This window comes from Vipera ursinii, assembly GCF_947247035.1.
Source record: "Vipera ursinii genome assembly, chromosome: 6".
In the NCBI taxonomy this organism is placed as follows: Eukaryota; Metazoa; Chordata; class Lepidosauria; order Squamata; family Viperidae; genus Vipera; species Vipera ursinii.
The window spans coordinates 75094730-75119402 of NC_139515.1; the positions used below are offsets into that span (position 1 = coordinate 75094730).

At 39.4% G+C, this 24673-nt stretch overlaps 1 protein-coding gene across 1 annotated transcript in view; it reads left to right on the forward strand.

The window, feature by feature from the left end:
* Window positions 1-24673, forward strand: part of WNK1 (WNK lysine deficient protein kinase 1) — a 141169-nt gene that overhangs the window by 29937 nt on the left and 86559 nt on the right. Inside the window, exons 2-4 of the mRNA XM_083366795.1 lie at window positions 4542-4714; window positions 8820-9040; window positions 10787-10944. Coding sequence (XP_083222921.1) covers window positions 4542-4714; window positions 8820-9040; window positions 10787-10944 — 552 coding nt within the window. The remainder of the gene's footprint in view (window positions 1-4541; window positions 4715-8819; window positions 9041-10786; window positions 10945-24673) is intronic.

Consider the following 24673-nt stretch of genomic DNA (forward strand, 5'->3'; position numbering starts at 1 on the left):
AAAAAACATTATTCCATATTCTGTACACTGCAATGGATGTGACATGCTTTCAGTTGTCGTCAGAGTCTCCTTTCTAGTACTCTCTGTTCCTTCATTGTCTCCTTGAAAGATATAGTTTTCATTTGCTAGATCACCCTTGTTACACTTTGCATATTCAAACTAGTGCTGAAACTAATATAGATTTTTTAATCTGGAAGAAAAATGTTCACATACTGCATTGTGGTATATTTGTAACTATGTTACTAACATTTCCGTTAGGGTTAATAACCGAACCAAACTGAGCATGCAGACCGTTTATAGCAGGGGTGTCAAACTCAATTTCATTGAGGGCCGCTTGAGTATGGCCTGGGTGGGTGTGGCCTACTGGGTGGGCGTGGCTAGAGTGCGTATGGCCTACTGGGTGGGCGTGGCCAGCCCTACATCGTTCGCATCAAGGGGGCCTATGGGGGCCTGGGCAGGAGTGGGACAGATCTGAGGGTCTCTGGCAGAAGGAGGGTCTCTGAGCCAGGACCAAGGCAGTGGGGGCCGTTCCCTCACTGTTTCCAGGATGGCTTCGCGGGCCGGATCTGGCCCCTGGGCCTTGTGTTTGACATGTCTGGTTTATAGCCTCTGAGGAAGTGAACAGTGTCCTTTTAACAGTGAGCTCGGCCATGTGCTTGTTAGATCCGTGGCTCTTCTGTCTGGCTTAATGCCTTTCCAGAGGTGAGGTGTGATTGGCTTCTGGTGGCAGTGAATTCTTCCTATAGAGTGGATATTATTCCTCTATCCTTAAAGAGGCTTTAGTTTGCCTCTCAAGAAAACATTGCTAGACACCATCATATTAGACAACTTCCATCCCTTTTCTAGGGAAGATTGATGAGAAGGTGCTTGTGCAATATCTTCAACGGGTCTTAGATGAAGCGGATTATCTGGAACCCTTTCAATCCAGGTTCAAGTCCAGCGTGAGTGCTTTTGGATGACCTCTTGTAGGAGCAGAATGAGGGTAGTGTATCCACTTTCTCTACTTTTCCTCTTGCAACCTTTGATATCATGAACTACATTATACTTCTGGACTGGGTGTAGGATCTAGCAGCAGGCAGCATTATATTGTGCTGGTTCTCTTATTCTGAGGCTAGTTCCATTTGGTGTTGATTGGGAATGAGAAGTCCTGTCCTTGGCTTTTACTATGTGGAGTACTACAGGATTTGGTACTCTCTTCACTCTGGTTTGACATCTACATGAAACCGCTGGATGAGGTCTTACATTGCCATGGAATGAGGTATCATCAACCATTGGGGTTTGGTGAGGAACAACAGGCTTTGGCTTAATTCTGGCATGATTCAGTGGCCTTAGGTTTGAGGGCCTTTTGAACCCAGGAATTTACCATTTGTGTTACTGGATGGGGTAGCATTGACCTAAACAGACTCTGTGTACAATTTGGGGGTCTTTCTGGATCTATGACTCCTATTCAAAGGGCAATTGGCAGTTGTAGCTAGGAAAGCCTTTATGCAGCTTTGTGTTGTATGTTAGTTTTGCCCATGTGGTCTAGACCTGCACACTACAGACCTACTCTGCCATCTGCTACTGAGTTCAATTCTAGGTACTGGTTATGACCTTTAGAGCCCTACATTGCATGGGTCCTCTCCCTGGTTATTCCCCATCCCAACCAGAGGAAAATGTTGCTGGTCCAATTTGCTAAGGGGCTTTGGTGGGACATAAGAGGAGAACTGTCTGTGCAGTAGTGCCCACACTTTGGAATATTATCCCTTCCCCTGAAGTGAGATTGGCTGTAACTCTTGATGTTATGGAAGGCCCTAAAAAGCTGATGATTATTGGGCATGGGGATCCCATAGAAATATGGAGCCTGCTAAATGGTTATTCTGTTTTTACGTTTTGGGATGAAACTTGTGTTTTTGTTTTACTATAGTTTTAACTATTTTTAATTGTATTTTAATGGTTTTGAATTTTTGGTTTTGTTACTTTGTGTGCACTACCCAGGGTCACATGTGAGATGGACAGCTATATAAATTCAGTAAGTAAATAAATAAATAAATTCTCTCCCCTGCCCCTTCAGATAGCTTCAAGAAGAAATGGAATATGAATACAACATTTAGCAGTGACTATCTAGTATTTTATAGGGACGCGGTGGCTCAGTGGGTTAGGATACTGAGCTTGTCGATCAGATGGTTGGCAGTTTGGTGGGTTGAATCCCGAGTGCCGCGTAACAGAGTGAGCGCCTGTTATTCGTCCCAGCTTCTGCCAACCTAGCAGTTCGAAAGTACGTAAAAATGCAAGTAGAAAAATAGGGACCACTACGGTGGGAAGGTAACAGTGTTCCGTGCGCCTTTGGCATCTAGTCATGCCAGCCACATGACCACGGAGACGTCCTCAGACAAGCGCTGGCTATTCGGCTTTGAAACGGAGATGAGCACCGGCCCCTAGAGTTGGAAACGACTAGCATGCATATGCGGGGGAACCTTTACCTTACCTTTACCTTTATAGATTTAACTTTACAATATGTTTACTTTATAGTTTAGTTTTATGAATAATGCTTCTGTCATAGCTTTTTTCCAATGCATTATTCAACTCAAAATAACATATTTTAACATAATATTTCAGTATCAGTTTTTTTCCTAAAAATACACCTTTAGAACTCTGTTTAGTTAAACAACAGATTTTTAAAATATTGCTGTTGTATGGTTCACACAGGCTACACTGTTCTGCTAGGCAACTATTCTCTTCCTAACAATCTGTAATGTTTATTGGGGTCTAGGACAACTCGCCATGGCAACTTGCCATGGCCATTTCGCTGCAGCCATCTTGCTGCAGCCAACCTGGTACAGCCAGTTTGCCACTAGACAACTCACTGTGGCCAACTCCACATAGGATAACTCAACGTGATAAATGTTGTCCACCACTGTTTCTTCTACATTATTTCTATTTCTGTCAGTGGAAATAAGTTTAAAGAAACAGTGACAAATAATATTTATGCTTTGAGTTATCCTGTGGCAAGTTGGCCCGTAGCAAGTTGGCCATGCTGGGTTGGCCATAGTGAGATGGCTGCAGCAAGTTGGCCATGGCAAGTTGACCCATTCCATGTTTATTGACCACTGTATTCAAATGTGATTATTAGCCTCATACTTAAGTAATTATGCTCATATTTTTAAAATGGCAGCAGAATTGCCTGTTTTTTCTATATGTGCCTGTTACTGAATTCGTTTTCACAGATCTAAGATTAGTTCAAATGCTTACTCTTCCTTTTATGCTTGATTTAAATGTCTGATCTTCTCTCTTCATATAAAACGCTTGTTCTTCGTTATTTATTGGTATAAACCAGGGGTAGGGAACCTTGGCGGTTTTGGGGCACTTGGTCACTAAAAGGTCCAGCATCACTGTTCTATACTGTTGTCTCATTCTCACCAATCTGCTAATTTATCCTAGAAGAATATTTCCCCCCTTGGCAGTTATTATTTCTCATTTTTTTTCACTAAAGCCATCATTTGTCCTTCCATGATAACTGTTCATTGGAGTATAATGTGTAACTGTCATCAATCTATGGATTCGTACTTTTGTATGTACCTCATAACAGATGATGGTGATGGATACTTTCTGATACACATTAAAACCCATTCCTTCTTATAATTTTAATTAGCTGCATACATTCATTAACTGTAGAACAGAATAGGAAAAGGATTAAAAGTCAAGAATTCTAGATTTTGTTCTAAAATCAAAAGGCTTCCAGTAAGAGCCATATGTAAAGAGCCAGTTTGGTATAATGGTTAAGCCATTAGGCTAGAAACTGGGAAATTGTGAGTTCTATTACTGTCAGTCCCAGGAAGAAGACATTCAGATTTAGACACATGGGGATCTGGTATTTATTTTATGTAATTTATTTATTTATTAAACTTAAATACTGCCCTTCTTGCCTGGAGGTGTATCTGTACTGATTTCTGTACTGTTTACAGTGTTTTTCTATATCTACGATTATTAGCTTTCTTATTTTTAATTATGTCTTAAAGGGACAAATACTGCTAATATATTAATTTAGAATGAGGGCATTAATACAAGAATACAGAACAGTATTTAGAGATTCTTCATATATTTATTCGAAAATGGATCTCTTTTTTTATTCAGGACCACTAGGTTTTGCACTTTAGATTGTCTGATAGGAGATTATAAAATTAGAAAGAAATTACTATTTTTTAAAAATAGAGGAACTTTTAAATCATAAGAAGCTATATATAAAAAGAATGTCTAAAGAATGTTTTGCTTTTTAGGAGCAAAAGAAATAAATGCATCAACATTTATGCACCCCCTACCATTTTATGATATATTCTTCCTGAAATAGCCAAACCAACTACTATCCACAGTTTGTGCAGGAAATTGCAGATGGTAATCAATAATTTACACACAAAAAATGAGAGACTAATAGCCAAAACAACTTTTCATGTCTTGTAACATGTAATTTTGATCCTTAAATATTTTACATTTAAGGCCAGATATTGCTTTAATATTCATTTGTAGCTCTTTATAAAGCATTTTTGCTGGTTTTCCTCTTTTAGGATCGGAAGCTGTCCAAATCAGAAAGGCAACGGTTTAAGGAGGAAGCTGAAATGCTGAAAGGGCTTCAGCATCCGAATATTGTTAGATTCTATGATTCCTGGGAATCTACAGTCAAGGGAAAGAAATGTATTGTTCTCGTTACAGAACTTATGACATCTGGCACATTGAAAACGTAAGTATAAGCTAGTGTAACAACAACCTGAATTATCAAAAAAGAAAAGGAAAGCATGGTAATTTCCATTTTAGGCACAAACCTCCTTAAATATGGCAGGGAGTATTTTTCTCCGCTGTTTATGTGGAGGAGGTCAACGTGTTCCAGTTTGGCTTCAAAATTATGAACATTCTGGGACTATTGTCAATGCTGTATTGTGAGAGGAAATGTTGAGTTTTTAAGAATTTCACTTGGCAAGCCACCTCATGTCCATACTGTAGCAAATGCTGGGAATTCCAGGCAGAATGAGTAACAAGGGAGTCCTCTAGTGGTCAGTAAAGCATTGGCCAATATTCATAGCATTTCAACAGCATATAGCAGGGGTAGGTTGGCTGGCTGGCTCAGGAATTCCGGGAGTTGAAGTCCACGAGTCATAAAAGAGCCAAGGTTGCCTACCCCTGGCATATAGTGTTATGGTAGAATATGCTTATTTATACAGTATAATCAGAGCATTCTAATTCTAAGTAGTTCAGCTGAACTATTTGAAACTAGAATTTCCTAATTGGAGAAACATTTTTGAGGCAGTATGCATACTTTGGGGCTCTGAATACAGATAATTCGAGAGTAGATTCCCTTTTTGTGACTGAAGACTGTACTTTTTAAAAAAATTGGCTTGAAGGACAGCAAGAAAATCATATGATATTACATGATAGGCAGGGCTGAAAGTTTTGTCTAGGTTGGGGGAGGTACAAGGGAGTTAAGTGTTGAACTTTTAAAAATGCTAAATTGTGGATCATTTTATCTCTTAATTTTGATAATCTGTGGTCCTTGCATAGGGCCCACATTTAGACTGATTGGTCACATCTGTGCTAAATATTGGAGAACAATTAATGAGAATTTCTAAGAGGAATGAGAATACTCTCTGAATGTTCAAGTTAAGAACAGTCTTAACAGGTTTTTAAAAATTTGTTACATTTATATTCTTCCTCCAGGAAATCAGTGTGCAGTATACAGCAATCATTCTTACAGTTTTTAAAATTAAAAACCATGTAGTATCTGTTTTCTATGAGGATCTTAAATGTTAGAAATTTTAGAAGGATTGCAGCTGGTATTTCAATCTAATACATTAGAAAATATTCTTAGCTAGTAAATACCATCTGTGTTTCCATAGATCAGAGATGGACAGTGTGGTGAATCTACAAGTTCTTTTATTGCTACCTGGCAGGATTTCTATCATTACCCTCCGTTTTTAATTTTAAGTAGATTCCTTTAATTAAAAAGAAAATAAGCAAGTTGCAACGTGCCTGAAAAATTATAAAAGGAGCATACTTTACAAAACATACTCCTTTTCAAAGCAAAACTGATTTTATTTTAATTTTTCATCATTAAACAATTCAGAAATCTTGAGTGCATACACTGAATATAATTCCTAGTTTGTTTTATTTCAGTATGAATAATTACATTTCACCATAATACTTAGAAACTGGCCAGATCTTCAGAACCTTATGAAAGGCTAACAAGGTTGGGGCCATCAAGATCTCTGGAGGAATGTTTTTTTACATGCCTGGCAAAGCCAAAGACTAGGCTTGACTCCAGGGACCAATGAGATTGTATTGTTTGGTGATGGGACATGGAGCACGCTCTCTCTGCTAGACCTGATGGGTTGGTCAGAGACAGTGGGGACTGATAATCCTGCAAAGAGCCTGGCCCCGTGCCATATGGGGCTTTATAAGTCCTTTTAAAGCCACAGATACATTTACCACTTTTAGTGCGGACAAAAGCACCTTTTAAAATGGCTGAAGTGCTTCTTTGAACCTGCAAGACCACGGAATCCTTTATGTGTATTCCATGACTCTTGTGTCTTGAAAGATCACAACTATTTAAAAACCTTCACATGCTCAAATGTTTTCCCCACCTACTACCCATTGGAGACTCCTGAACGTTTAACAAAGGCAGTTTTGTTTGTTTCTTTATGTATATATGTAACTATGTACATAATTATTTCAAGTTTAAGGCTACCAGATTCCTTAATGATCCCAAGTGCTTTACAATTAAAAAAGAAAAGCAGCTAGCACAGAAGAAATTTACAACCATTGAACAGACAACACACTAACAACAACAAAAAAAACCACAAAAGGATAACCATCTTATCCCAAGGCCTGTGAGAAAAACCATGTTTTTAATGATTTTCTGAATGTCGTTAGGATGGGAGCTCTATTAATTTTTGCAGTGATATACACATTTTCTGGGTCTTGTTTAATTGACAGGAAAACCAGTGTGCACCCCCACCAGATAGGAAAGAATAATTGGTGAGAAAAAGTCCTTCAGTTAGCCAGGCTCTTTGCAATGAAGAGCTTTCTTTATAGGTGATAACCAGACCTTGAATTGCACATAGAGCCTGCATTTCCCTATACAATTCATCTAGTTCTGTTGTCTTAAACTCATTCAGAATTCCATGCCCATATTTATTTTGATTTTCAATCTCATTTCTGTCCTTTCAGGAACGTGTGTGTGTGTGTGTGTGTGTGTGTGTGTGTGTGTGTGTGTAATGTGTATTTTCCTTTTAGTGAATATTGAGCTGAAGCAGGAATTAAATAATTGTTATCCTTTGCTAAATTTACTGAATTTACTAAATTTTCTTTCTTTTATTCTGAACAAGTCTCACTCATCTTTGGCTTATTGTGAGAGGAAATCCATCATTTTGTGTGGTTACTTTCCCCTGCTTTTCCTGCTACTTCCAATTCCTGGTTGTGGAGCTAGTGTATCTGTCCTGGAAAATTCTGAATGACTTCTAAATTTTATAGGGGGAGGGGGTTCTGTCCCCTAGTGTTCGTTGGGATTTTTGAGGCACAGTGATAGTACTACACACAGCTATAGTAATACTACTTATTGACTAACATCAACTCAAGGATTGCTGATCTTATTGTATTATTCTTCACCTTTGAAAGAAAAAATTAAGGAGAATATTTGTAGCTCAGGGTTGAAATGAAGGGTTCTTCATGTTCTCTGAGCTTGCTTGTTTACTTGCAGAGGTTTCATTACCCACATTAGCTATCAGTTCCACTAGCACTGATGATGTTACCTAGTTTGAGTAGTGAAATGTCTGCAAGAAAACAAGCTCGGAGAGCACCAAGGGCCCATCAAAGAAAGACAAGACAAGTCAGCAAGGCAAGTGAAGAATTTGCTGGAAGGCTCATGCTTGGCGGAATTGATCTTTGACAGATTCTAGTGGAGTTGGGTTTTTTACCCTTCAAGCCACTGAAAGATCAGGACTTTGTTTTTGGACAATTTCAAAATTTCCCCTGATTGGGTAGTCAGTAACTGACATATACAGTAGTACTGCTTTTATTCCTTCTATACTTTTTATTATTCCTAGTTGTTCTCAGGGGTATTATCAAACTGAGTTTTTTCCTTCAGTGTTTTCCACTGATATGTAATTCAGTAAACCTTACATTCTGCAAGACCTATCATAGAAAGTTGTACTAAAATGTTGGCAATTTTACTTCCAGACTTGGCTCTTCAAAACAATTGCCAGTTCTGTTTTTGTAAAAGCTTGAGCCCCACAGTTACCCTGCTAGAACTGATGACTTCTCTGTTGTATTTTTTCCCCTAAGCCAGCATCTCTATTGATTTTTTGTAAACAGAGCATACAGAGATAACATGATAACTATAAGCATTATTTTTACTCCAAATTTAATTGCTAAAAATAAAACAAATACATATTTTAAATGAGATGCTGTGTTACTATGGTGGCAATACTCTGTGATTGAAAAAAACTAATGGCTTTATTTTTTAAAAAAACCACAAATCTATTCTATTTATATATAATGTACACAATGACCCCAAACAGTATATAGCAATTAAAAATATTTTCTCTCAAATGTCCAAAAGAGATTTAATCTTTCTAATCCCCGTTCGTTGCTTCAAACTACTTAGCACCTTTTTTTAACTTTCCAAAAAAATAATAATTGTGTATTCTCATCTTTGGCCAGTGTCCCCTAATGGTCGGTTCATTGAACATGAGATACTGTTTTTTAATATCCTGTTTGTTAAATATTTACAATGTTATTGTATAAGTATGAGTTTCAAGATGAAGCTTACTTTTATTTGGGCTGTTCTCTCCTAGATATTTAAAAAGATTTAAAGTGATGAAAATTAAAGTACTGCGAAGCTGGTGCCGGCAAATACTCAAGGGTTTACAGTTCTTGCACACACGCACTCCTCCCATTATCCATCGTGATTTGAAGTGCGACAACATCTTTATCACTGGCCCCACAGGATCAGTCAAGATAGGAGATTTGGGCTTGGCAACTTTAAAACGAGCTTCTTTTGCCAAAAGTGTGATAGGTAAGTTCCAGTTCTGTTCTAGCAGATCTCATTTGAAACTCTTTAATAAAATGAAATAAGCTTGCTTCTGAGCTTTTTCCATATTTCAGCTGTAAAGTCTCTGATGTAATAGACCTTGTACATTATGCATCTTTGGTATTTGGGTATATTACTAGAAGTGCTGATACCATAGATTGTTACAATTAGCAGAACACTCTTGCTAAAACCATAATATAATAATATGCACTCTGGTTAAATATCTGTTGCAAGTGGGAAATAATGGGAAACACAAAAGGGTGACACAACTTTTTTAATAAAGCAATCTTACCATCTAACCTTCAGTTTCTGGGGGTTTGCATTTACTTTGGATTTGCCAGATATTTTATTGCTATAGAACTGGTTTTAATGGCTCTGTTCTGCTATTTTCTGTGTGAAGGAAGCAGGCTAACAAGGGAGAAGATTGTCCTTTTTAGTCTGCACTTGCGTGTTTTTAAGAATGCAGTTCTTGTTTTAGATCCCTTAAAACTGATTTTAAGGGTGCAGTTTCTGTTTGCAGATATCTTGTCCTTGTCACAATGAAACATTTCCTGCTTTCCAGCCAGTCTAAAAACACTAAACATTAATGGTAAAAAAAATATGTGGAAATGACCAGTTTCCTGAACATAACATTCCCCTTTCCATGTGTTGTGTTCAACTTTCAATTGGTAATTTACCATATTATCAGCTTTTGTTAACAGTTGTGTTAGTATGCTGACTTTCGATTAAGACTTAAATACTAATTATCGAACCATGGGAGGGTGGATAGCGATTTAAAAGTTAGTCTGTAAATTTGCATAAAATCTGGTTTGCCTGCAGGAAATAATTCTTTCCTTATTGTAAATATTTCTGGCTTTAAATATCTCTGATTACATAGTATAGTTTTCTACCATATGAAAAACTGCATTCATTTCATACCTCAGGGATAATGCATCTCCTGCAAATTGTTTTTTGATTCAGGATTTGTTAATCACACACTCTTGTGTCTATAACTCAATCTCTTTATATTTCTGAGTATTTTTGCCTATAGGATTTCCCTCACTATTTCCTGTATCTGTAGTAGGCCTATTAAATGTACTGCAGGTGAAATGGTAAGTATGTGAAAAGGGCTCTGGTGAGTGGCCTTTTGCAGAAAATTTTAAAAATCCATTTTTAAGAAGGCTTTATTCATAGACAGGTTTTTCATTGCAAGGCTTTGTTTAAAGTGACACCATTAAAAAATAAATAAATGGAGCATTACAGGTCAGAGACTAGCTGTGGACTCTAATCAACATTAATTCTTTACAGCAGAGAGCAGGCAGGTATGCAGAAAAAAACATTGCACCTCCTTTCTCAATGGGAGGGAAGGTAAGTGTGGCTAACACGTACTTGGTTTTCAGCCTAACTGGTCTCTTACTTTTATTTTTCTCCATTTATTTCCAATCAAGGATTCCACAATCATACTCTATTACTAAAGCCTCTTATTTTATTCTTAAATTCAGTTTGAATTGTAACGCTGATATAAATGGTAAATTGTTACCATTCTTCACCTTCTTGCAAAGACCTTGCAATGGAAGACCTATGGGATTCATTGATGAAAAAGAGTGACTGAGGGTTCCTCCCTTTTCTTTTTGCCTCCACTTCTTCTTTTCTCACAGGTCTCCCCATCTGCTCCCTTCTGCGGTGAGTAACGCCAGCAGCCTCTGCTCGCTTTGAGACATTTAGAGTCTGAATCGTTCTTTTAAATTTAAGGTACCCCAGAGTTCATGGCACCCGAGATGTATGAGGAGAAATACGATGAGTCCGTTGATGTGTATGCTTTTGGGATGTGTATGCTTGAGATGGCTACATCTGAATACCCTTATTCTGAATGTCAAAATGCAGCCCAGATCTACCGTCGAGTGACCAGTGTAAGTTTTATATATATATATATATATATATTTCTCTTAACAATTGCCGGTCGCAGATAATCAAGAACTGTAATCTTGTGAGAGTGGATGGATAACTTTGAAGAGCCTAAGCTGGAACAAAAGGAAAGTTTTCACACATGCATTTGCTTGCTTTAGTTACCTCCCATTTTGGCTAGTATAATATGCTGCGTATGGGCTGTCCTTGAAGGCTGCTTGGAAACGGGAACTAGTCCTGAGCCATTCAAAATGCTGGTTGTCATCTTTAAAGTCCTTCATGGCTCTGAACCTGGATATATATCTTCAGCACCACGTTTGTTTCTGTTCATCTCATAAGATCAAGTAGAAGAGGCTTTTTTTTAGCTGCTTTCATTGAGTGAATGTTACTTTCAGGGACGTTGGAAAACAAATATTTTCAGTTCCTGCTGCGCCCCCCCCTTCCCCCCCCCGGGAGATCTGTCGAACTCCAAGCTTACTTGAATTAGGAATGGCCAGTAAAACGTAGTGTTTCCAGTTGGTGCTCTTTTTTTTTGTAGAATGCCTAATGCAAAATAAGGAACCTGCTAATATTGCGTGCACATCCCATAACATTGCTAGAGCATATACATTTCACTACTAGAATTTCCAAATTAGAAATATTTAAATGCATCTGCGTAGTAGTATGCACAAAATGCATTTTACGTCATACTTGAAACATTGTGCCTTAGAAGATCTGGCAAAATATTCAAGGGGGATTGTGGTGTGACAGAGCTAAAAGCTGAAACATTTTGGTTCTGGATTTTTTGCTGAGAAAATCTGGAGAGTCCTGACCCTAAAGAATGGCTCAGGAGCGCTTGTCCCTTCCACTTCCATTCTTTGCATGGCCTGGGCCAGGGGTAGGCAACCTCGGCTCTTTTATGACTCATGGACTTCAACTCCCAGAATTCCTGAGTCAGCTGACTTAGGAATTCTGGGAGTTGAAGTCCATGAGTCATAAAAGAGCCAAGGTTGCCTACCCCTGGCCTGGGCTCTAACACACCAGCCAATATTCCTGGTGGCTTCCTTTCAATATTCTTCATGCTGCAGCTGATACAGAGACGGGAGGGCATGTAGCGAAAGGAAGGCCTAGTAAAACTAAAATGGATGGACTCATTGGATATGCTATACTTAAAGCCAAGGACCACAATTAGGTCTAGGCATTAGGTCTACCCAGCATCTTCCCAGTGTTTTCCTTACCTGGTTTGGCCTACTGGAAATCATGTACTCTGTTCACATCCCCATTTGCTTTATACTGAGTCTGACTGTTGATCCTTTAAGTTCATTGTAATAACATTGACGTTAACTGGCAGAAGAGTCTTAGGACTTTTCTAATGTTATCATAAAATGCTGGGAGTAAACCTTAGATCTCTGGCGCATGATGCATGTGCTTTGTTTTAGGCTCTGTTGTTCTGGGAAATGCGTGTCAACAGGCCACTAATAGAACTGCAGTATCACAAAAATGTTAATGATACAAAATTGCAGTTTATTGTGTTTCTCTGTGTGATGCGGTCTTCTGGCTTTTGCTCTACCCGTTTGGTTTGTACTGTAGGCAAACATGCTACATACAGTATTTGTTTTGCATGCAATTTAATAATACAGTTAGTGCAAAGAGAATTGAGCTAAATTGTCCATTTATTTATTTTATTTTTGTTATTTTAATCCCATTTATATCCCGCCCTTCTCCGAGGACTCAGGACGGCTTACAATTTAAGCACAAACCAATGTGCTTAGCAATAGCCTTCATTCTATGCCTGCTTATTAGGGCTTTCACCCCACCGCCCAAGCGGCATTTTTACAAAGTCAGCTTAATTGCCCCCAACAATCTGGGTCCTCATTTATTGCTCCCTGTGATGTCTGTAATCAATTACTATGCTTTTTCTGAAAGTATTTCTTAGTTTTAAATGTGAGCGATAACTTTTCTAGGTTGAAAAGTGTAGCATACATCTTCAAGGAGAGGAAAAAAAGTGTATCTCATTCATTAGGATTTGATACACCTAAAAACTGTGCAAAGTTTTGTCTAAGCTTATTTGCTTTTTCAGATGGATGCTTTTATAAAGGGGTATATCTGTTCTGCCTCAGCAGGTGGCAGTGTATAGCCAATTTAGATTGAATTAAGTTCAGCAAGGCAGCCCTGATTAGTACTTCAATAGGGGATTGCCTAGGGATGCCAAGACTGGGACGTCACAATGCCAGAAGAAGGTTCGTGCAAGACTCTTATGTTCATAAGGAATCAAGGTCTGCATTTTTATATATGTTTCCTTTGCTTGTTATCATTTCTGGTTTTCTGAAGTATGCAGAAATTGCCATCAAACCTTTTTAAGTAATCACTACCTATAAACTCTGCATATTCATTATCCGATCTCCAGCCTCCCCTTTTTAAAGAAGATTGTTGAGATGGGCAATGGACCAACTTTGCAGCACCCTAGATGAAACAGATAACTTGGACCTTTTAAAATCAGACTTCAGGGCCTGGTACAAGGCAGAGCTTGGAATTAGAGATACTTTTGAAGTGGATCCATTACTTCCTAAATAGGCAGTTTCAGCCAGGAGGAAGAGAGGGCTTCGGATATGTGGCATAAGGTTCTGTTCTCTCTCCCTTGCTCTTTACTGTGTGTATGAAGCCTGTGGGGGAGGTCATCTGATGTCATGGAATGTGGTATCATTAGTATGCTTAGAGCACTGACTATTTATTTATTTATGAATGATAATCTATATAGCTGCCTACTTGCTCACGGTGATTCTTGGCGGTTTACAGATAATGAAAACACAATGTAAAAAAATAAAAATAATAAAATAATAATAAAACAATACATTGTCGGCGACAATACATACTCAAATCAACCATTTAATGGGCTTCATCTCACTCTGGGTTCTCCAGACCTGTTGGTAAAACCACTTCTTCAGGGCCTTACAAAAGAGTGTCAAAGTGGGGGGCAGTGTAATTTCTGGAGACAGTGTTCCGGAGGGAGGGAGCCACCACGGAGAAGGCTCTTCTTCTGGTCCCGCAGGGGACAGGATCCGCAACATTCCTTTCCCCTCTGCTCTAGTGGGTCAGGTCGATATGACCGGCAAGAGATGGTCCCTCAGATAACCTGGTCCCAAGCAATGAAGGGCTTTATATCACTATTCCAGGCTGCAGGAAATATGCTGTTGACATTCTGTCCCTGTACCTGCAAACTATGAAGGTTTGTATGAGAGAGAACCCAAGTAAGATTAAATTGAACCCAAGTAAGACAACATTACTATTATTACATTGGGGTTTCTGTAGGTGCCAGTATGATCTCTGAGTGGGCAGATGCTACCTATGAAGGAGCAGGTTTGTGATTTGAGAGTCTTCCTGGTCTCTGCTAGAAGCAGGTGGAGTTGATGACTAGAGCGGCTTTGCTGAATTTCAGCTGCTGCTCCAATTATGACCTTATCTGATGCAGGAGAATCTCACTACAGTAACTTACACCTTGTTTCCACCTGGTTGGACTATTACAGTGTGCTTTATTTGGGGCCGCTCATAAATATTAATTGGAAAGTGCATCTGTTCACAATGCAGCAGTCAGCATGCTTTTTTAGCAGGGGTGTCAAACTGCCGGCTCGCGGGCCGGATGCATCGTAGCGAAACCGCGCTCACTCCATTGCCGGCAATGGGAAAAAAAGTCACAACACGTCCCATGACGTTGTGAATTTGACACCCCTGCTTTATAGCAATGGAAGCCCAGAACACTGATTTTCTGAGTCCTGCCATAATTGCTAAAGTGTTTTGGGGGTACATTTTAAGGTGGTGGGATTTACCTTTAAAACTCTTATAGCCTAGCATATTTGCAGGGCTGCTTGCTCCAGAATTGTCCCAACCCACTAGATCTTGTAGGACATACTTGTTTATAGTTCCAGTGCTTTAGGGGTAGGGTGAGTTGAGGGACCCAAAGCTAGAACGTCCTTCTTTTCTGTATCTGCGGCAGTGTTGTGGAATGGCTTCCATATGGAAATGAGATTCATTTCTCATAGCCTTCAGGAACTGTTGAAAACAAGTATTTTGGAGGGCATTCTCTTTATTTAAGCACTGCACCGCTTTTGTTTTTGTTTTTGTTTGTTCATCTGGTAGGGAGTTTCTGATTTTATTTATTTGAAATTGTACCATGCATGTTTTGATTTGGTACATACACTGTACATCACCCAAGAATTCCTAGATTGTGGTAAGAGAAGTTAAATAAATCAACAAATATCTAAGGTGATTACTAATCTGCCTAATTTATAAATTATATTTATATTTAAACAACTCTATGTGATCCATCACATATATAACAGATATAATACTTTAAGGATGTTGTGATTTATTAAGCTTGCTTTATCATCATTTTGTTTAGTTCTAACTCGACATTTCATATCATTCGGTTTTATCATTGTTTGATCTCTTTTTTTTAACCACTCTTAAATAACCTGCTCTCTGTACTTCTACACAACCAGATCAGGCCTTCTTTTCCTATCTTTAACCCCATATGACTATTATACAATTATGCCTTCTTTTCAACATAAAATGCCCCCCTTTTTTGCCTTCTTTCTTGTTTTCCCTAGCAATGACTTTTAAAACAGACTAAAACATAATTATTCCTTTCTTGGCCATAAGATAGTAATAAAAATATCCATTGCAATAATACTTTTATTAGAACAATAAAAATCAATAATAGTTGCAGGTGTTTGTGTTCAATTGCTCTTTTACAAAATATTCTGATTAAAGCAAGAAAAAGAGATCTTTTGGGTTGTATCAGTTTTCTCAAAAGATCTTAGAAACTTTCTTATCCACTCTTTTCTCCAGGGCAAGAATCCTCACACTGTCTCAGGCAAATGGGTGTCCAAATTTTGCTTGAAAACTTTCAATTATGGAACCCCATAATTGGAGAAGGCAAGCTATTCCACTGCTTAAAAGTTCCCACGGTCAGGAAATTCCTTCTTATTTTGAGTTTGGATCTTTTCTCTGTAAAGCTTACATCCTTTGGTTCCTGCCCTGCCCTTGTAAGCTATGAAGAGCTATGAGAGCCAGTTTGGTGTAACACAGGGGTCTTCAAACTTGGCCTTTTATGACTTGTGGACTTCATCTCCCAGAATTCCTCAGCCAGCGTGCATGCTATCTGAGGAATTCTGGAAGTTGAAGTCCACAAGTCATAAAAGGGCCAAGTTTGAAGACCCCTGTTGATTTCTAGCCCTTGCTGAGGCATAAAAGCTGGATAGGTGACTTTGCATCAGCTCCCACCACCAAACAGCCAAACCCACCTCACAGGGTTGTTGTGGGGAAACAAGAGCAGGAGAACTAGGTATATTCATCAGTTTCAGTTTTATATAAAATGGTGGGATGCGAATCTAACAACAATACACTCTGCTCTTTGTGATAGCCGTTCAAGTATCTGGACACTGCTACCCTATCTCCTTATCTTTCTCTTTAGACCAGACATGTCAAACACAAGGCCCGGGGGCCAGATGCAGCCCATGAAGTGGTTCCATGTGGCCCGCGAAGCCATCCTGGAAACAGTGAGGGAACGGCCCCCACTGCCTTGGCCCTGGCCCAGAGACCCTCCTTCTGCCAGAGACCCTCAGATCTGTCCCACTCCTGCCCAGGCCCCCATAGGCACCCTTGATGCGAACGATGTAGAGCTAGCCACGTCCACCCAGTAGGCCATACGCACTCTAACCACGCCCACCCAGTAGGCCACGCCCACCCTGGCCATACCCACCCGGCCTCCTGAGGGCAACCACAATGCTGATGCGGCCCTCAATGAAATTGAGTGACACCCCTGCTTTAGACTAAACATATCCAGTACATTTCAACCATTCTTCATTGGATTTAGCCTGTAAGCTTCTCAACATATTTTTAATTCTTCTCTGTATATTTTTCTAGTGTCTTAGCATCCTTATATCTTGGAACTGGAAACTATTCTAGATGCGTTCTTGACTGTACAGCATAGAACAGAGCTGTCACTTCTCATCATCTCGATCCTGAACCTCTGTTGATGCAGCCTAAAATAATGTTAGCTCTTTTGGCAGCTGCCACACATTGCTGGCTAATTCATGCTTAATGTGGTATAATGTGATGTTTACCAGAATATCCAGATCATTTTCACGAGCGCTTCTTCTGATTCAGATACCTGGTTTGGATCAATGTATCCATTTTTTCCTACCTAAGTGCAGCACCCTGCATTTCATTTCTTTGAACAGCATTTTATTGGATGGAGTTCACTGTTCATATTTTGAGCCTTGAGCTGGTATTCTAATATATCATTCATTCCACTTCAGCTTTGTGTCAAACTGCAAACTTGATGGGTATTCCTCTGTCTTCCTATTTATCTGTGCATATGTAAAAATGTTGCTTTGGATAACCTTAATTTTGATTGGATACAGATAAGATATAGTATTGTAAAATAAGGGAAGAACTCTCTTATGATTTGTAAAGTTCATCATTTCATATGAATAAAATTTGCTTATGGATTGGAAACATTGTTTCATACCAGCTGCAGCCTGTGGAGGGGAATTTGAACTCAGAAAATTACTAAACATGGCCCAGAGCTATAAAGATAAACTTTTTAAATTGGTGTAACTAAATATTCTAAGAATTAAAAATTGATACTGGTTCATGTGGATAATTTTAAATCATTTTAATATGCTTCCCATATGCTTAATATGATTTTTAATATGCTTCTGTGATTTGACTTCTATTAAAAAAGACTGCAAAAATGTGAAATCAGAAATAGTAAAGATCATAGTACAATTGTTTGTGAAAACAATAAATAATGAGATTCCAAACTATTCCATAACTATGCTGAACACCTGAGGCTAGGATCTCAGGTATGTTAGTCTCCTGTATTTCCATACAAATGTGTGTTAGTTCTGAGTTTGTTATTAATTTCCTGGAGGTACACTAAGTATTTAACCACAAATGAAGACATACTGTTTCACTTTGTTAAGGACATTCTGTCCTTGAGTGTCTTGGATTTATTTTCTATCTTTGAAGCCATAAGAATCAATTGATGAGATTTTTAGGTGTTTTTTTTTAAAAAATCGTATGGCTTTTCTGCTTACCACATTTAATGCATTTGTCTGTAAATGTCTTTTAATTGTTATATGTGAAGCACTATGATTATATTTATATAGTTAGTAGGAGTTCAGCTTAACTTGAAAACATCTTTCTAATAAAATTCAGCTTTATATATCTTACTGAAACAGCATCCAGATAAGATGGGACTGTTGTTAACACATATAGCAGAGGATATTTGGGGCAATGTAGAAAATGCAGTGGTCTTAGGTAAGTGGAAATGTCAAAGATTCAATTTTGAGACAATTGTTAGAATGTCCATTTGGTATAAAAATAAGTTACATTTATGGGCAAACAAATAGAAATAAATCTTTTATAGAACATCTAGACCCGTCCCAATCGGGCTTCAGGCCCGGGTACAGCACGGAGACGGCATTGGTCGCTCTGGTGAATGATCTCTGGAGGGCTCGGGACAGAGGACATTCCTCTGTCCTAGTCCTATTAGACCTCTCGGCGGCTTTCGATACCATCGACCATGGTATCCTGCTGCGGCTTCTCAGGGGATTGGGAGTGGGAGGCACAGTTCTTCAGTGGTTCTCCTCCTATCTCCTGGGACGCTCGCAGTCGGTGTTGGCAGGGGGGCAGAGGTCGACCCCAAGGGCTCTCGTTTGTGGAGTTCCTCAGGTATCGGTCCTCTCGCCTCTCCTGTTTAACATCTACATGAAACCGCTGGGTGAGATCATTCATGGTTTTGGAGTTGGGTATCATCAATACGCCGATGATACCCAACTTTTCATTTCGACCCCAAACCACCCCAGTGATGCCCTCGCTGTGATGTCCCGTTGCCTGGAGGCGGTTCGGGTCTGGATGGGGAGGAACAGACTTCAGCTCAACCCTGACAAGACTGAGTGGCTGTGCATTCCAGCATCCCGGGACATTCTTTCTATGGGGGGTGAGTTTTTACCCCCCGTGGATACGGCTCGCAACTTGGGAGTCCTCCTAGATTCACGGCTTACTCTAGAAGATCACATAGTAGCCGTGACTAGGGGGGCTTTCACTCAGGTTCGCCTGGTGCGTCAGTTGCGGCCCTATCTGGACCGGGATGCCCTGTGCACGGTCACTCATGCGCTCGTGACCTCTCGTCTGGACTACTGCAATGCTCTTTACATGGGGCTTCCCTTGAAGACCACTCGGAGGCTCCAACTGGTACAGAATGCGGCCGCGAGAGTTGTCTTGGGAGTTTCCCGGTACTCCCATGTTACACCTTTGCTCCGCGAGCTGCATTGGCTACCAGTTGTCTTCCGGGTGAGGTTCAAGGTCTTGGTGATGGTTTTTAAGTCCTTACATGGCATGGGTCCGGAATACTTCGGGGACCACCTGCTGCCGGCATCGACTCCCCTCCGCCCTGTGCGTTCCCACAGAGAGGGCCTCCTCAGGGTGCCTCCGGTCAAGAGAATGCCGGCTGGTGGCCCCCAGGGGGAGGGCCTTCTCTGTGGGCGCCCCGGCTTTATGGAACCAACTGCCGGTTGAGCTCCGGATGGCACCGGATCTTCGCTCCTTCCGGCGCGGGTTAAAGCCCCATTTATTCGAACAAGCTGGCCTGGCCTGTTGGGGGAATGTCAGGGTTTTAATGGGTTTTTATATTCTGATTGTTTTAATTGGGCAATTATTTAATCCTTTTTTTAACTTTTGTATTTCTATTTATATGCCCTGTTCACCGCCCTGAGTCCTTCGGGAGAAGGGCGGTATAAAAATCCAATAAATAATAATAATAATAATAATAATAATAATAATAATAATAATAATAATAATAATAATAATAATAATAATGTAAACTTAATTAAATCTGCAAATTATTAGACTAAATAACATTTCACCCTCATTATCTAGTGCATGTTGCTGAATTCATAAATTTACCTTCACAGAAAATAAGGTCTTTCTTTCTATAGCAATGGACCTAAATGCTATAGCATCTGGATAAGAATTCAAAATCTTAAAAGACAATGCAGTAAAAGTGCTACACTCAATTTGCCAGCAAATTTGGAAAACTCAACAGTGGCCACAGGATTGGAAAAGATCAGTTTACATTCCAATTCCAAAGAAAGGCAGTGCCAAAGAATGTTCAAACTATCGCACCATTGCACTCATTTCTCATGCTAGTAAAGTCATGCTTAAAATCCTACAAGCTAGACTTCAGCAGTATGTGGATCGAGAACTACCAGAAGTACAGGCAGGATTTCGAAGAGGCAGAGGAACTAGAGATCAAATTGCCAACATACGCTGGATCATGGAGAAAGCTAGGGAATTCCAGAAAAAACATCTACTTCTGCTTCATTGACTATGCTAAAGCCTTTGATTGTGTGGATCATAACAAACTGTGGCAAGTTCTTAAAGAGATGGGAGTACCAGACCATCTTATTTGTCTCTTGAGAAACCTATATGCGGGTCAAGAAGCAACAGTGAGAACTGGACATGGAACCACTGATTGGTTCAAAATTGGGAAAGGAGTCCGGCAAGGCTGTATACTGTCGCCCTGCCTATTTAACTTATATGCAGAGCACATCATGAGAAAGGCAGGGCTAGATGAATCAAAAGTTGGAATTAAGATTGCTGGAAGAAATATCAACAACCTAAGATACGCAGATGATACCACTCTAATGGCAGAAAGTGAAGAAGAACTAAAGAGCCTCTTGTTGCGGGTGAAGAAGGAGAGTGCAAAACTTGGGTTGAAACTTAACATTAAGAAAACCAAGATCATGGCATCTGGCCCTCTCAATTCCTGGCAAATAGATGGGGAAGAAATGGAGGTAGTGACAGATTTTATTTTCCTGGGCTCCAAGATCACTGCAGATGGGGACTGTAGCCAAGAAATTAAAAGACGCTTGCTCCTGGGGAGGAAAGCCATGGCAAATCTAGACAGCACACTAAAAAGCAGAGACATCACCCTGTCAACAAAAGTGCGTATAGTCAAGGCTATGGTCTTCCCAGTTGCAATGTATGGCAGTGAAAGTTGGACCATAAGAAAGGCTGAGCGCCAAAGAATTGAGGCCTTTGAACTATGGTGCTGGAGAAGACTCCTGCGAGTCCCTTGGACTGCAAAGCGATCAAACCGGTCAGTCCTAGAGGAGATCAATCCCGACTGCTCTTTAGAAGGCCAGATCCTGAAGCTAAAACTCAAATACTTTGGCCACCTAATGAGAAGGAAAGACTCACTGGAGAAAAGCCTAATGCTGGGAAAGATCGAGGGCAATAGAAGAAGGGGACGACAGAGAATGAGGTGGCTGGATGGAGTCACTGAAGCAGTAGGCGTGAGCTTAAATGGACTCCAGAAGATGGTAGAGGACAGGAAGGCCTGGAGGAACGTTGTCCATAGGGTCGCGATGGGTCGGACACGACTTCGCAGCTAACAACAACAACAAGAATTTGGCAGGGGGTGGGGAACAGGAGCAATTAAAAGTATTATTAGATGGGAACTGTTTGGCAGTATTTTCTATGTCAAATTGATGTAGTTGAATTTAATATTATAGGCTAAAAGAATTAGTGATCAGTTCTCAACACATTATTGTGTTTGGAGAGGTGCGCGCGCGGCTCCGCCCGAACACCCGTGTCGAGACCTGCTGGTGTTCGGGCGGAGGTTGGGCGGCAGTTTGGAGGTCCCGGGGGTGGCTCCGGCGACGCCCGGGCTGAAGGCGGCGCCGCAACCCAGCGCCCATCACCACAGAGACCCGTCGCCGCTGGCGTGCAGGTGCGTCCACATTAAAAAAAGTGGAACCGCGCGCGTGTATGCACACGCACGCATGCGCAAAAAACCGTTTTGCGCATGCGCAAAACATTTTGTTTTATGCGCATGCGGGCTCCCACTTTTTTTATGTGTGATGGAACCGGTTCCCAGTGGCTCTTTTGTTTTTTCAGGTTGCCGACCCCTGATCTAGACTTATGCACTTTTAGAGGCATTATTTTCATAACGTAAAATGATCTGTTTCTATTTTTTTCTCCTATTGAAATTGTACAGAATAAATATACAGTCTGTCTGCACTAGTTTATTTCATTTGCATGTCCTCATTTAACTTGGAGCCAAATTAGAATAAGTGTTGAAAGTGTGATTGCATTTAACTGATCTTTAAAAAAAATGTATGGATGACACATCTGACTAGAATTGCAGGAAATGGCAACAAAGTTGCTGTATGCTTCTCTTTTAATAAAATCACTTTTGAGAGGGAAACTGCATCTAATGCTAGTAGAGTCTTCTAAGATTCTGAAATTATATTGGATGTGTACGTTTGTAGAAAGTGAAGACAGAGGAGGGAGATATTAAATCTGATTCTAATTTGATTTTTTGCAATTTTTTAAAATACAGACATATAGAATATATTTATACAGATTATCTAATGTGAGTTTTGGTTACTGACATGAATGTGCATATACATTTGCCCATGTGAATGCCAATAATTACCCATGAATGAAAATGAAGGGAATATCTTCCATGAACTGACTTCTTAAAAATATCACTTTTAACAGAATAACAGAGTTGAAAGGGACCTTGAAGGTCTTCTAGTCCAACCCCCTGCTCAGGCAGGAAACCCTACACCATTTCAGACAAATGGCTGTCCAGTCTCTTCTTAAAAACTTCCAGTGTTGGAGCATTCACAACTTCTGGAGGCAGGTTGTTCCACTGATTAATTGTTCTAATTGTCAGGAAATTTCTCCTTAGTTCTAGGTTGCTTCTCTCCTTGTTTAGATATTTTATTCTAAGAAATACAATAGGGATATTTTATATTCTATTCTAGGGAATAATTAGATTCAGCAAAACGTATCATAGTGTGGTTTTAAAATCTAATATGGCTAATTACAAAAGGTACCTTTACTTTCTGCAAGTTAATTTTGCAATTAGATTATGTTAATATTGAATAAACTGAACAAGAGCAGTAGTAGGGTATGTTTTTATTTTTTATTTTTTTTAAAAAAGCATTTAAAAGCTGTATTTATTAGGGCACGTTGTAGACCGAAAAGGAAGAAATTAAATATGCAAGCCTCCCAGACTTTGTTGCTAATAATAGGAGTTTGTGTTTCACAAGGAGCATTGAGCAAATGAACTGCCTTACATGTTATTGCCGTGGGGTTGGAGGGAAGCAAGGTCAACTTTGTTTTCCATTGGGATCATGGGTTCTTTTTAAAATTCCTTTAATGGTTTATAGCAGCCTGCAACTAGTTCAAACTAGCACCAAAATAGCCTAGCAAAATAGTAATGTAGACTTGTAAAAGCACTTTGTTTGTGCAGCTTGATTCAGGTATTTGTGGGCCAATGTAATTCATGATAAAGTCTAATGGAAGATTAAAGTAATTCTCAATATAATTCATTTCAAGTCTCTTGTTTTGAAGAAATACTGACTACTATCCCAACTGTTTTAACTTTCCTGATATTTACACATAGGAGGACTCCATGTACATTTTATACAGATAGTTGTGTATTATACCATTGGTGAACTGCAGCTGGTGTATATATAGAATGGTATATGTTGTTATGGATACGATTTAGGTATACTAGGAAACAGTTCTTTAAATATATTCTGCAACTCATTCTTTGAACAAGACTTTTTATAAAAATATATAGATGAAGGATTCTAAAAGTACAAATTAATCATAAGTAATGACATTAAGTGGTAGCAGTCTAGTAAACTACAGAAGTCATCACAAAATATACGTAATAACAGTCTAAATAAAAGCTTTACATTTTGGAAAAGCAGCAGCAACACATTTTCTGTGCTTTTTCTGGGGCTATCTTCATCTGAACCTTACTCAGAGTAGGCTAATTGCAGACCAGTGTGCAGTTCTTTGCCCAAAATGAGCTCAAAGTGCTGTTAGATACAATTCCCACCTCAAGTGGGAATTGTATCTAACTAGGAGAATTGTATCTAACTAATTGTATCTAACTAGGAGAATTTCATTTGTATTCTCTGAAAGTTAACTAATGCAACAGCAACAGTGACAGGTGCAACAGTAACCATAATAATTTGATATATCCATTTCTATTTCTGTTTTAGGATGGAATAAAATGTATTGTAAAAACTTGCAAAGATTGCAGTGGAAACTGAATAGGGAAGGGAGTTCTGTGACCTGATTTTTTTTCCGCCCCCTTGGAAAAAAAAAAATCCCAACGTTGTTACTAAGTGTAAAACAACTGATAAGTAATCTTTCAAGAAACAAAGATATTTCATTTTCTCTTCTGTTTTCTTTATCTTTCTGCATGATATTACAGTTTATTGAATAGCACTGGCTCAGATTTCTTACCACTTTGTAAGAAGTTACAGGAAAGCAAATGGGAGGGGCTCTAAACAGATTTACATATGGCATGGCATTGCTGATGTGTTCTCTTGTCTCAAGGGTCCCCGGCTGTGGAAGCAGTATTCTAAACAGAGATCTGACTTCTAGAAGGCTGCACAGAATGAGAGAAAGTAAAGTTGTAAATGAAGAGGATATGTTTCCTTTAAAGCTCAATATCTGCTTTCCTTCTGCTGTGCGTTAAGTGTAAAATTTAACAGTCGTTTGCAGTTAGAACAGTTTTGTGCACAAATTCTGTATATTAGTATTTCCTGATGGATTTTTCAAAGCGAGATTTTTGTCCGGTGTTTCTCATCATAAATTCACACTGTTTCTGCTGTTCCCACAAGGAGTGTGTTAAAGAGGTAAGAATTTCAACCACAC